Genomic DNA, 14,142 nt, shown 5'->3' on the forward strand with positions numbered 1-14,142 from the left:
TCTTTCTCACTCTAGGATTTTTGTGTTTTATTGACATAAAACTGTATCTTTAATGAAGGAAATAAATTATTTGTATTAGAACGAGAGACTTAATAGGGGTGAAAAGGAATAAAATGACTGGAAACAAGTACTTTGTTTTTGTAGACTACAACCTATAATCCTGAATCATTAATTTATTGTGAAAAGCTGGATTAATTATAGCTAAAAATTATCTTTCTCCTAGGGAGTTGCAGTAGGGAATGTAGAGGTTTGTAGGAGTTTTGGGTATCAAATATAGTAGCTACAACAATTATTTTGCTGGGATTTAATGTAGCCAATACAATTTAGGGCTATTTGTGGACCTTAGGATCACCTCAATGTTATTTTATTCAGTAGTACAATGTAGAATATTCTGTTGAAAGTCATGCCTTAAATATTGAGGTTCTTTTTTTCTTTTCTATTCATAGTGGTAGCCGCTCCTCTAAAACGTTTAAACCAAAGAAGAACATCCCAGAGGGTTCTCACCAGTATGAACTCCTAAAGCATGCAGAAGCCACACTTGGTAGTGGCAATCTCCGGATGGCTGTCATGCTTCCTGAGGGGGAAGATCTAAATGAATGGGTTGCAGTGAACAGTAAGTAGCCTATCTGTTTCTAGGTAGAGTCTAAATTAGGTTAGTAGCCTCATTGTAGGTGAGTGTTTGGATGTTGTTTGTTCAAGGATCTAGATATCAACCTAATGCCACAGTTATAGTGATACCTCAATCCACTTTAGCCTTTATGTTATTTTATTTGTGAGTATGGAGTTTTATGAAATTTTTATCTCCTGTATAATTGTAATACAAAGCATAGATTTACCATCTTCAGTAGAAAAAATGGTAATAATAATTAATATTTATGGAACATTAATTCTATGTCTGGCCCTCAGTTACCCTTTCTACATGGATTCTTTTTATTTCATCTTTATAGCCTAATGATGTAGGTTCTATTGTTATTTCAGTTTAATATAGATAAGGAAGGTGAGACAGAAAGATTAGTAATTTGCCTAGGTCATACAGCTATCAAATGATAGAAACTGGGCTCAGATTCTATGCTTTAGAATTTTAGAAACTACACTTTTTTTTTTTAAAGATATTATTTATTTGACAGAGACACAGTGAAGAGAGGGAACACAAGCAGGGGGAGTGGGAGAGGGAGAAGCAGGCCTCCCGCCCAGGAGGGGGCCCAATGCGGGGCTTGATCCCAGGACCCTGGGATCATGACCTGAGCCGAAGGCAGATGCTTAACGACTGAGCCACCCAGGCGTCCCAAAACTACACTTTTTTTTTTTAAGTTTTTATTTTAACTCCAGTTAGTTAACGTACAGCATTGTATTAGTTTCAGGTGTACGATATCGTGATTCATGACTTCCATGCATCACCCAGTGCTCATCATGACAAGTAGAGACTACACTTTAGCCACTATGCTAAATTGCCTCTTTCAGTAGCATACTCAGTTATTTGTTTACATTATGCTTTTTTAAAAGGCAATTCAATAATGATCTTATGAAGTTAGTAAAATATGTTTGAGATACTCTTTTTATTTTTGGGTAGACTTTTTAAAAAATTTTAAATCCAGCGTAGTTAATATACTGTGTTATATTAGTTTCAGATGTATGATAGTGTTTCACCAATTCTATACATTACTCGGTGCTCATCAAGATAAGTGTACTCTTAATGCCCTTCACCTGTTTCACCCATTTCCCCCCTAGTCCCCACCGCCTCCCCTCTGTCTACCACTAGTTCTCTATAGGTAAGAGTCTGATTTTTGGTTTGTCTCTTTTCTTTGTTTGTTTCATTTCTTAAATTCCATATAGGAGTGAAACCATATGGTATTTGTCGTTTTTGACTGGCTTATTTCACTTAGCATTATACTCTCTAGATCCATCCATGTTGTTGCAGGTAGCAAGATTTCATTCCTTTTTGTGGCTGAGTAATATTCCTGTGTGTGTGTGTGTGTGTGTGTGTGTGTGTGTGTGTGTGTGAGAGAGAGAGAGATATCTTTATCCATTCATCTGTTAATGGACACTTGGCTTGCTTCCATATTTTGGCTGTTATAAATAATGCTGCAGTAAACATAGGGGTGTATATATCTTTTCGAATTTAGTGTTTCTGTTTTATTTGGGTAAATAACCAGTAGTGGAATTACTGGATCATATGGTAATTCTATTTTTAGTTTTTTGAGGACCTTCTATACTGTCTTCCAGTGGCTACATCAGTTTGCATTCCCACCAGCACTGCCTGAGGGTTCCTTTTCTTCACATCCTCTCCAACACCTGTTTCTTGTGTTGTTGATTTTTGCCATTCTGACAGGTGTGAGGTGATGTCTTATTGTAGTTTTGATTTGCATTTCCCTGATGGTAAGTGATGATGAACATCTTTTCATACGTCTGTTGGCCATCTGTATGTCTTTTTTGGAGAAATGTCTGTTCATGTCTCCTGCCGAATTTTTAATTGGATTATTTGTTTTTTGGGTGTTGAGATTTTTAGTTCTTTATATATTTTGGATATTAACCCTTTATCAGATAGGCCATTTGCAAATACGTTCTCCCATTCAATAGGTTGCCTGTTAGTTTTGTTGGTTGTTTTCTTTGCTATGTAGAAGCTGTTTATTTTGATGTAGTTCCAATAGTTTATTTTTTCTTTTATTTCCCTTGCCTCAGGAGACATATTTAGAAAAATGTGGCTCTCTTCTGTGTCAGAGACATTACTGCCTGTGCTCTCTTCTAGAGTTTTTATGGTTTCATGTCTCACATTTAGGTCTTTAATCCATTTTGAGTTTCTTTAGTGTTTGGTGTAAGAAAGTGGTACAGTTTCATTCTTTTACATGTAGCTGAACAGTTTTCCCATTGCATTACTCTTTTCCTGCTTTGTCAAAGATTAATTGACCGTATAATTCTGGGTTTATGTCTGGGTTTTCTGTTCTGTTCCATTGATCTATGTGTCTATTTTGGTGCCAGTACCATACTGTTTTGATTACTACAGCTTTGTAATACACCTTAAAATCTGGAATTGTGATACCTCCAGCTTTGCTTTCCTTTTTCAAGATTGCTTTGGCTAGTCAGGATCTTTTGTGGTTCCATACAAATTTTAGGATTGTTTGTTCTAGTTCTGTGGAAAATGCTCTTGGTATTTTGATAGAGATTACATTAAATCTGTAAATTGATTTGGGTAGTATAGACATTTTAACATTTGCTCTTCCAATCCATGTCCTTCCAAGACATTCCTATTTCTTTGTGTCATCTTTAATTTCTTTCATCAGTGTTTTATAGTTTTCAGAGTATAGGTCTTTCACCTCTTTGGTTAGATTTACTAGGTATCTTACTATTATGGGTGCATTTATACATGGGATTGTTTTCTTTTTTTTTTTTTTTTAAGAGAGGTCGTGTGAGGGGGGCGAGGCAGAGGGAGAAGATGAGAGAGAATCTTTTTTTTTTTTAAGGTTTTATTTATTTATTTGAGAGAGAGAGTGTGTGTGAGAGAGACAGAGAGCATGAGTGGTAGGGAGGGGCAGTGGGAAAGGGAGAAGCAGGCTCCACACTGAGTAGGGAGCCCAACATGGGGCTTGATTCGACCCCGAGATCATGACTTGAGCCGAAGGCGGACGCTTAACCGACTGAGCCACCCAGGCATCGCAAGGACGAGAGAGAATCTTAAGTAGGCTCCACACCCAGGTCGGAGCCCAACGTGGGGCTTGATCTCACAACCCTGAGATCATGACCTGAGCTGAGGTCAGATGCTTAACTGACTGAGCCACCCAGGCACCCCAGTGGGATTGTTTTCTTAATTTCTCTTGGAAGAAAGCATATTCATTCGTAGTCAATATGAATGAATGTTGAAAAACCAGAATATTAGGATTGTTACTACTACACCAAGATTATTATTACCAATAGATAAATTTAATAAGATTATTACTGGAGTCAATATAAAAATTAGAAATAGCATCAAAAATATAAAAAACCTAGGAATAAATCCAGTGAAACATAGAAAACTATATTATTAGTCCTTTTTGTGCTCTTCTTAAGAAATTTATTTGTGGAGATAGGTTGGGGAATGGGTGAAAAAATGAAGAGGATTAAGAGTACACTTAACGTGATGAGCACTGAATAATGTATAGAATTGTTGAATCACTATATTTTACACCTGAAACTAATATGCTTCTGTGCTTGCTGTTTCTTCTGTACTTACCTGTGTCTGGTCTCCATTCTGTTCCATTGGTCCATTGGTTTTATTCATTGTGCTTCATAAATTTTGATGTTCATCTTGTTCAAGAATATGTTGGATATTCTTAGTTCTTTGCATTTTCAGATACATTGTAGCTTTTTTGATAGCTATGGAATGGCATCCCACTATCATTTAAATTTGCAGTTCCATGATTGCCAATTTCTTGCGCTTTTCGACCATTTGGAAACTTCCTTTTGTTAAGTGCTGGTTTAAAACTGTCTCACATTTTTCTACTATGTTGTCTTTTTCTTTTTAATCCATAGGAGTTCTTTATATATTCTGAATACAGTATGTTTTTCTTCTTTAAGAGAGTGCAAGTGGGTGTGGGGAGGTGGTGGAAGTGGTGGGAGAGGCTGAGGGAGAGGGAAAGAGAGAATCTTAAGCTGGAGCCAGATGAGCCTGACATGGGGCTGGATCCCAGGACCCTGAGATCATGACCTGGGCTAAAATCAGGAGTTGGATGCACCCCCAAATTTTTGTTGGCTCTGTGTGTTGCAAAGAATTTCTCCCACTCTGTGGTTGTTTTTTTTCACCCACCTAAGGGTGAACTTACTTAATAAACAGAAGCCCCTAATTTCAGAGTAGCCATGTATTGTGATTTCTGTGTATGCTTTTTGCCTCTTCTTTGTAGAGGAAAGAACACTGATAAATCTAGGATTCTCTTTGAGTAAAATTAAAATTTAATTTTTTACTTATAACTGATACTTGCTTTGCAGCTGTGGATTTCTTCAATCAGATTAATATGCTTTATGGAACAATCACAGATTTCTGTACAGAGGAAAGTTGTCCAGTGATGTCAGCTGGCCCAAAGTAAGACATGGTTTATGATCAATTCTCATTTTTACTTAAAAGTTCTTAGATAAGAAGAAAGTTTCTGACCATATAGTTTCTCTACTTAGCATCTCCTTCAGTGGTTCACTAATGATATATTAAGTCCACATTTTTTAGCCTGAGCTTTATGGCTCTCCCTGTATAATCCTCCTTCCTCCTTTCCTCTCTTTGCTTATGAATCTCCTCTGGTCTATCCAAACTAGATTACTGGCAACACCTTACTATTCCCTCCATTACTTATACTGTGAAAACTTGCTCATTCCATTATTCTTTTTTTCTTTAAGACTTTATTTATTTATTTGATAGAGACACAGCAAGAGAGGGAACACAAGCGGGGGGGAGTGGGAGAGGGAGAAACAAGCTTCCCACTAAGCAGGGAGCCCGATGCAGGGGGCTCTATCCCAGGACCCTGGGATCACGACCTGAGCCAAAGGCAGACGCTTAACAGCTGAGCCACCCAGGCGCCCCTCATTCCATTATTCTTTTGGATATTTTTCTTTTCTTCCCATCTCCCTCCAATCATTACCTGGTAATAGTTCAAAAAATCTTACCCATCTGCAAGGTCCACATCAAATGCTTCTTTCTTTATGAAACCTTTTGATTTTTTCAGACTAGATCTGATCTATTTAACTTTTTTGTCTTTGTGATTACATTTCTTTGTTATATCATACTGACACTCTTTATACATGTCTTATTTAACCTATTAGATTCCTTCTTCGTTTAAATCCCTTTTGGTGCAAGAACAGTGCCTGCCACCTAGTTAGCACTTGGTAAATGTTTGCTTAGATCAATAAATTTTTGAAATTATTTTATTATTACTGTGGCTGATAATGACTGCTACCATTTATTTAGTGCTACCTAAAATGTTAGGCCTTTCATACATTTCATCTTTTACTTCATACAGAACCCTATGAGGTAAGAAAAGAAATTGAGTCTGAGAAAGGTTAAGTAACATGTCCATGGTCCTATTATCTAGAAGCGGGCCGAACCAGAATTGAAATCTAAGTCTCTTCGATTCTAGTGCCTCTACTCTTACTTTCTACATTGTATTATTATTTTATTATTATAAGAAATATTAATTGATACTTACAAGACATAAAGAGAGAGGTTTTAATTTTTAGTGCTGACTTTTTATAAAGTGTATCCTATACTCCCATCTTATATAAGGTGTAAATATCAAAACAAAACAACACTGCCCAAACTTACGAGTGTTTAGGAGTATTATCGTTATAAGTTGTGACCTTAGATTGCTAATCACTTATTGTAGACTATTTTTGGTGACTTTTAAAGAGTCAGATTACTAACTACCCAAGAGATGCAGTGTTATTAGTTCATAGTCATACTTTATTTTTTGACCAAATTCACATATTGAGCAAAGTATTACCTAGTTGGAGTTGTCTACCTTATTCTTCAAATTAATTCCAAGTGAGTTTAGATGTTTCTCGGAATCCAGTCCTTTTAAAGAGGACTGACAGTTTGTCATCAGAAAAGATGTTCAAAAGAATATGATTTAAATATTTCTTAAGGTAATTTTTTTGAAAAGAACTTCTTTTCAGACTATTTCAAACTTTGAAGCTTCCAGTAATTTTAAGTTGCCAGAAGAGCATAAGGAATTCCCATATTTCTTTCACAACAGATTCCCCAGTTATTAACATTTCATTGCATTTGCTTCATCACTACTCTGTGTATATACTCCTTAACATTAATTTTTTCTGAACCTTTTGAGCAAGTTGTAGACATTAATGCCTCTTTTCCTCCTCATATTCAGCTGTGTATTTTCCAAAAACAAGGGCACTCTTCTACATCTCTTCTACGTAGCATACAGACCCTCCAGATCACTTCTTCCAGTCCATGGACACCATTCAAATTTCATGACTGCTTCAACAATATCTCAGTTTTCCCTTTCTGGTCCAGGATCCAGGATCCTATCTAGGAATATGTATTGCATTTATTTGACTTATCTCTTCAGGTACCTACAATTTAGAATAATTTCTCAGTCTTTTTCTGGTATTGCCCTTTATATGGAAAAGAGTTAACATAGCAGGCCTGACTTATCTCTTGAAAGGCCTATTTACAAGGTTGATCTGTGGATAGCAACTGGGAAGTTGGATTTCTTTTTCTTTTCTTTTTAAGTTTTCTTTCTTTATTTGACAGTGAGCAAGAGAGAGCATAAGCAGGAGGAGCGGGAGAGGGAGAAGCAGGCTCCCCTGTGAGCAGGGAGCCCATGCGGGGCTCTATCCCAGGACCCTGGGATCATGACCCTAGCTAAAGGCAGACGCTTAACAACTGAGCCACCCAGGTGCCTTGGGAACTTGGATTTCAAAAGGGTTTCCACCTCCCTAACTTAAGATAAGACTGGCTCACTGTGCCTAAACTCTTTGTACAAACAGTATGGCTAATGCTTTCCTTTTGGGAATCTAGAATTTTAATATATTTTTTCTTTTTTGCTGATTTTGGTTTGTGTTCTTTCACTGTAATAAATAATGGCTGTGAGTACAACTATGTGCTGAGTTCTGTAAGTCCTCTTAGCAAATCATCAAACCTGGGGGTAGTCTTGGGGACGCCTGACACAGGCTGTCTGACATTTCCTTATGACCACATTCAGGCTATGTATTCTTGGCTGGACACCATAGAAATGATCATTTTTTTTCTCAGTGGATCATATCGGGGGCACACAATGTCAACCATCCCATCACTGGTGATGTTAACCCTGATTACTTTATCATCTTAGTGTCTGCAAGGTTTCTTTACCTCAAATTTGTCATTTCTCCCCTTGAAATTGACTAGTATTTTACTGTGAGGTTTTCTGATATTATACCAATATCCTGTGAACTAGGGAGAATTACTGCCACTTAGAATACTGCTGTGATCACTTTCTCCACAGAAACCTCTAAAAAGCTGGTTAGAAAGAATGTATGTATTTCTTTGAAAGTAACAGGCACAGGATCTCTATAAAGATACTATAAAAACAAAAATGATCTTCCTTTTCTTTTTCCTTCCTTCTCCTTCCTTCCCTTCTTCCCTCCCCTCCTTCTGCCTTTCCTTCCATTTACTTCCCTCCCTTCCTTTTTATTTTGAGAGTCTTAAGTTTTGTCCGTTGTTAGTGCTGAGGAGATGCAGTTGTTCTCATGCTTTGCCATCTTTAGCAGAAGATGCTTGGGATTGTACCAAGGAGAGGCATTTATTAGTAGCTTAGTACTGGCCCCTTGCAAAGTGTTATCGAGTGATACCTCAGAGGATTTTTTCAGTTATTATTTATTATTATTATTAACCAAGAAATGATGAATATTCTACAGTTTGCAGTTGATAAGTTCATACCATGATGACAAATAAATTTCAAAGAGAATGGTCTGCCAAAAGTGGAATAAAAAATCAATGTGGGCAAAATAGAGTTACAGGATGAAGTCATCTTAGGTATAAACATGGCAAAAGAAGAAGATCAGAAAATCATAGTTATAAACTGTAGAAGTATAAGCAGTATATCAAAAAGCTTTGGGATATTGAAAGTTAGTATGCTTAAAAAAAGCTTCAGAATATTGAAAATGATTTTTAGGTCAACTGTGTCTGCTTTTGATTTTTGCATTTAAGAATACACCTGATCACTAACAAAATGAAAAATATGATTGGGAGGAAAGGCAAAAATGTTAAGGTTTCTTAACATGTGGAAGAAAACATGGATGAGTCCTTGTCTTTAAGTGAAGAGTAATGATGCTAAAAGTTCTACCATTCGTGGTCTCTGTCTCCTAAGAGGATCAAATAAGAACAGGCTTGAGTCCCCCTCAGAACTTTAGTTTCAGATTAGAAAGAATCTCGTGACTGTGAAAGTGATTAAGCAGTGGAAGAGAATACCAAATGTTGGGGAATCTCTTCTTGGAAACCTTCAAAGTAGACTTGCAGTCATCCCTGTTGCCCAGGGTTGGCAGTAAGGTATGCTGTTAGAATGTTTCTTCACGTTTATCGTGTTGAGGTTTATTTTTCAGGTGTAAGTAGTTATGATTAAATGGAAAGCTTCCTTATTTAACCTATCTCAAGATCATTTTCATCATTTGAAATACTCTAGTATTTTTCCCTTGTATTTTCTTTCACCTTCTTTGGTAGACTCACTGACCTATCATTTTGTCAGTTCAAACTGGAACAAGGTTAGAATAACAAAATTGATTCAAAGAGAGAAGCTAAGGGGTAGAAGTAATCTTGTTTCTTGGAAACTAAAATACAAAATGATAATTCAGTTTAGAGACTTTATGCTTTGAAGTTTCAGCTGTGTGCATATTCCTTATCTTAAAAATCAGGTTGTGGTTGTGTGTGGGTGGGTCTGTGTGTAACTCTATTATCATTCTTACCAAACTGTTTTTACCTACTCATTTACAAGCCTATGTCCTCTACTAGTCTGTTTTCCTTGACAGTATGGAAAGTTAGTGTCCCTTGGTCAAGAACAGTATTTCTCACGTGGTAGGTGCACATTAAATGTTGATTATACCAAAGGATAGTGTTCTGTTAATACCCAGGTCCTATAGGCATCTTTATTTGGGTTGCCGTTTTTCTTTAAAGGCATATTTAGCTCCTCAACCAAATGTACTCAGATATTGACTCATTTTCTTTGTGCATGTTACTTTGGAGCTTCCTTGTCATTCTCTATCCTTAACCCAAAATTTAAAGCCCCAAGTTAAAAGAATTGTATAAGGAGAATTGCGTAAGGAGAAGTGTTTTTCAAAGAAGAAAAACAACCATAAAGATTAAAGGTCGTTATCAGAGAAGTGGAGAAGTGGAAAGCTAGCTAGGTTTTCTACTATGGCAATGTATGATTCTAAAATATAAATGCTGTATATAAAGAAAAGCTTACAAAAAATGAGTTTGATGGGACCTGCTTAGTTTGGATCATGATAAATGCAAAATAGTCTAGTAACACTTTAAAGGCTCTAAATTTAAATGCTAAATGCAAAATATCTTTATTTAGAGCAGCAGATTGTTTAAAACATGTCCTGTGTACATTCATAATATGCACGCATATATAATATAAAAATATACACATTTTGTATAGGTATATACTGATATTCTATGTGTCTATTATCTTTCCAATACAGATATGAGTATCATTGGGCAGATGGAACAAACATAAAGAAGCCTATTAAGTGCTCTGCGCCAAAGTATATTGATTACCTGATGACTTGGGTTCAGGACCAGTTGGATGATGAGACATTATTTCCATCAAAAATTGGTATAATTGTTTTGTATAATCGGAATCCGTTATTTATCTAATTTTTTTTTTTTAAAGATTTTATTTATTTGTTTGACAGAGAGAGACACAGCGAGAGAGAGAGCACAAGCAGGGGCAGAGGGAGGGGAGAAACAGGCTTCTCGCTGAGCAGGGAGCCCGATGCGGCACTTGATCCCAGGACCCTGGGATCATGACCTGAGCCGAAGGCAGACGATTAACAACTGAGCCACCCAGGCGCCCCTATGATTTATCTAATTTTATGTGTTTCTAGAGCTTATTGGCTCTCTATTCCAGGAACCATACTAAACTACCATACCTATCAAAATATTTCTAATTTTATACATTTAAAAGTGTTTTATCTTTTTCACACTGAGTTTATCATGAACATTAAGTGAAAGCTCCCTGTAATTTTAAACAACGAGAAGATTAGTGTATCTTGGATAGTAACAAAATTTAGCCTGTGTTATAGAAAAAAGAGACTGAATACTGGGTATGCAGGGAGTATCATCTGCCACAGTCATATCCATTTCTTGTTTAGGGAAGGAGTTTATATGCCTTATTTCCAGTTTTACAGTGTATTTGTGGCAGAGAGGGAGTTTGAATTTATGACTACAGTGTGAATCTTACAGACTGTGAAATCAAGCTAGGTGAGAAGAAAACAAGATTTGCGGGGTTAGCCTTTTATCTACTGAGTGACTTTTGCTTTTTTTATATTTGCTTTTAAGGAAATTATATTTTCTTTCAAGTGGAAATTGTTCACATCAAGATAATTTGTATGATTTTACCCTCTCAAACTTCTTACAACTTGTGTTTTCTGAAAAATATAAGAATTTGTTCTTCTATCAACAGACAACTTTTTGACTATATTGTATGCTTTTAGAGTTTGGAAGAACAGTGTGGTGGAGGAGACCGCAATGTAAATAGTTGCTGTTATTATGGATTGTTTTAAACACATTTATTGAATGTTTTAACTGCTTTGGAGCCTTTGTAATAAAAGATCTGTTTTTCAGGACTGCATTACTTATATCCATCATAATCATTTTGGTTAAGTGCTATCACCTTAGCTTTTATCTCCTGTAATATATTTTATATATATATTTTATATATATATTTTATATAACCTTTTATTATGACTGAATTTCACATATATTTTATATTTTATAACCTTTTATTTTGACTGAATTTCAGGCTTTTAGAAAATTTGCAAGAATTATGCAAAGAATCCCTATATACCCTTCTTCCAGATTTTTTTCCTTCTTCCAGATTTTTTAGTGGCTAACGTTTTACCACGTTTGTCTTCTCTCTCCTCCCCCCAACTTCATGTTTTCTTTTTCCTGAACTGCTTGAGAGTAAGTTTTATGTATGATGCCCCTTTATCCAAATCTGCTTCAATGTGCATTTTCTTAGAAAATCACAGTATAATTATCAAAATCAGGAATTTAACAATGATACAATACTATTTAATTTACAGATTCTTCAGATTTTTCAAATGTTCCCAATAATATCCTTTATAGTAAAAGAAAATCTTTGACTTCTGTTTTCATTCACTTGTCATGTTTCTGTAGCTTTCTTTAGTATGGAATATGTATACTTCATTCTTTTTTGGTCCTTCATGACATTGATCTTTTTGAAGAGTATAAGCATACTAATTTATATAGTGTCCCTTCATTTTGGTTTGTCTTATGTTTCTTTGTGATCTATTTATGTATAAATAGATCACTGTATATATATATACAATATACTATATACATAAATATATAATATTTAAATATATATATACACATGTGTATATGTGTGTGTGTGTGTGTGTGTGTGTATATATATATATATATTTAAGACTTTTTTTTTTAAAGTAATCTCTGCACCCAGCATGGGGCTTGAACTTAAAACCCCAACCCTCTACTGACTGAGCCAGCCAGGTGCCCCGTGACCTATAATATTTTAAAATGAGCAGAAGGCAATGTGATAAGGCAATGTGATAACACTGAATCCAGTCTGGGTCATTTAGCCAGTTTGACAAAGGACATGGAATTTTGTATTTTTTCTAGTCTTGTATTTGTTTAATTCTGTAAAAGTGCTCTTACTCATAAAACAGTGAGCCTCATTGAGGGGGACTGCAGCTAATTTCAGAATAAATGTAGACCTGGAAGTGTTAGGAAATAATTTCCATAGAGAAAACATAAAAATGTATTGCAGGCATTGTAAGCAACACTGAGCATGGTTAATACTGTTTGTGTTCAGCAGATATTTATACTGAGACTTGATGTTAAGAAATCTGAGGATATGAGTGTGAGTTTCAGCTTCATTACCATCTTAGGCATAAATTTATTTCATTTTAGTAAAGTGGTAGGTAAAAAGGCTTAAGGGGCTTGCTAACGTCTGGTTCTAATTCCATGGAAGTTTTAAAGTTTATTTTCATTCATGATATGTTGAGAACTTCCAGAAAGTAGAGTGGGTATTATTAGTAATTCACAAATAATACTTCCTTTTAGCTTTGTCTTGTTAATTTATGTTGCCGTTTGTTGACAAACTCCTGCTGCCTTGTTCTTGTCTCTTGTTAATAGAGGGCGTTGTTTATCTATTTATTAGGTGTCCCATTCCCGAAGAATTTCATGTCTGTGGCAAAAACTATACTCAAACGCCTCTTTAGGGTTTATGCTCACATTTATCACCAGCATTTCGACCCTGTGATCCAACTTCAGGAGGAAGCGCATCTCAATACATCTTTCAAGCACTTTATTTTTCTTGTCCAGGTAAGTTGAATTATGAGGCCTTTTTTGCTCAGTAAAACCAGTTATCTGCAGAGTTCCAAGGTGAATCCTGCATCCATACTTTTAGGATAAAATTTGCCTTCTCTGTCTAGTCTTTATCCTCTTTTATACTTACCATGATGATAAGGCCTTTTGTTTCTGAATTCCATTCATCTCCAAATTGGTGGCATGTAAGTCTAAAATGGATCTTTGAGGTCTTGCTTTGAATTTGCTTCATTTAGCAGGCCATATGGAGGGACTGAGTTAGGAACCTGGCTAGTTTGGCAGGCCTGTAGATGAACTTGGTACCTTTAGCACATTCGCATTCCTCCTAATCGTCTTAACCCTTAATTCCTGTCTACCCTAGATTTTTTTTTTTAAAGCATATTCTGGCCTGGAAATGGACTTTGTATATAATACCTTTTTTTTTTCCTTTTTAAAACCATGTTCTGAATAATTTTTAAGTTAGGTACTACTCATTATATCCAAAGAAGAAAAAAAAGGTCCCAAGGAGTGTTGCTATTCCAGAGGTCCATTAGTCTTTTTTCTGACTCTGGTTGACCTCCTCTTCCTTCTCCCTTTAGTTCTCAGAGGTGTAGACTGAGAGAAGTTGGATATTTTCATCCTGCTATAATATGTAGACCACTAATAGGCAGGAGTGAAAAAGAGGTGGAAATGGTTAAGCTGACCAGCTTTTTTGTTGTTGTCGGAGGTTGAGAGGGTAGATGATAGGCAGAAGTCTAAATCTTGAATCTGTGTAATTTTTTTTATATCTGTGGGCATATACTTATAAATGCCCTCCCCTTACCCCATCTCCACTAAAGAAAAATGTGTCTATTTTCCCTCTATACCTACCTCTCATATTGAACACACACATTTTGTGTCTTAATTTCACCTATGTAAACACATTTTAGGAGATCTTAACTTGCCAAAACTGTTGCTCCAAGCAGTTACTTCACCATGGTATCCCACCTACAGACACCCATAGAAACAAAGAAAATGTTATTTCAAAGTTTGCTTCTGTGCTTTGGTTTAGGCAGAACGTGATTGCCAATGTTCGGGTTTTAGTGATTTAGGATTGGGTTAGTTTTATCTTACTGTATGAT

At 35.9% G+C, this 14,142-nt stretch overlaps 1 protein-coding gene across 1 annotated transcript in view; it reads left to right on the forward strand.

The window, feature by feature from the left end:
- The window catches only part of MOB1B (MOB kinase activator 1B), a 65,809-nt gene that overhangs the window by 43,890 nt on the left and 7,777 nt on the right, over positions 1–14,142 (forward strand). The window contains exons 2-5 of the mRNA XM_032400513.1: positions 447–613; positions 4,957–5,050; positions 10,153–10,286; positions 12,876–13,039. Coding sequence (XP_032256404.1) covers positions 447–613; positions 4,957–5,050; positions 10,153–10,286; positions 12,876–13,039 — 559 coding nt within the window. The remainder of the gene's footprint in view (positions 1–446; positions 614–4,956; positions 5,051–10,152; positions 10,287–12,875; positions 13,040–14,142) is intronic.

This window comes from Phoca vitulina, unplaced genomic scaffold (assembly GCF_004348235.1).
Source record: "Phoca vitulina isolate PV1807 unplaced genomic scaffold, GSC_HSeal_1.0 scaffold3, whole genome shotgun sequence".
Taxonomy (NCBI): Eukaryota; Metazoa; Chordata; class Mammalia; order Carnivora; family Phocidae; genus Phoca; species Phoca vitulina.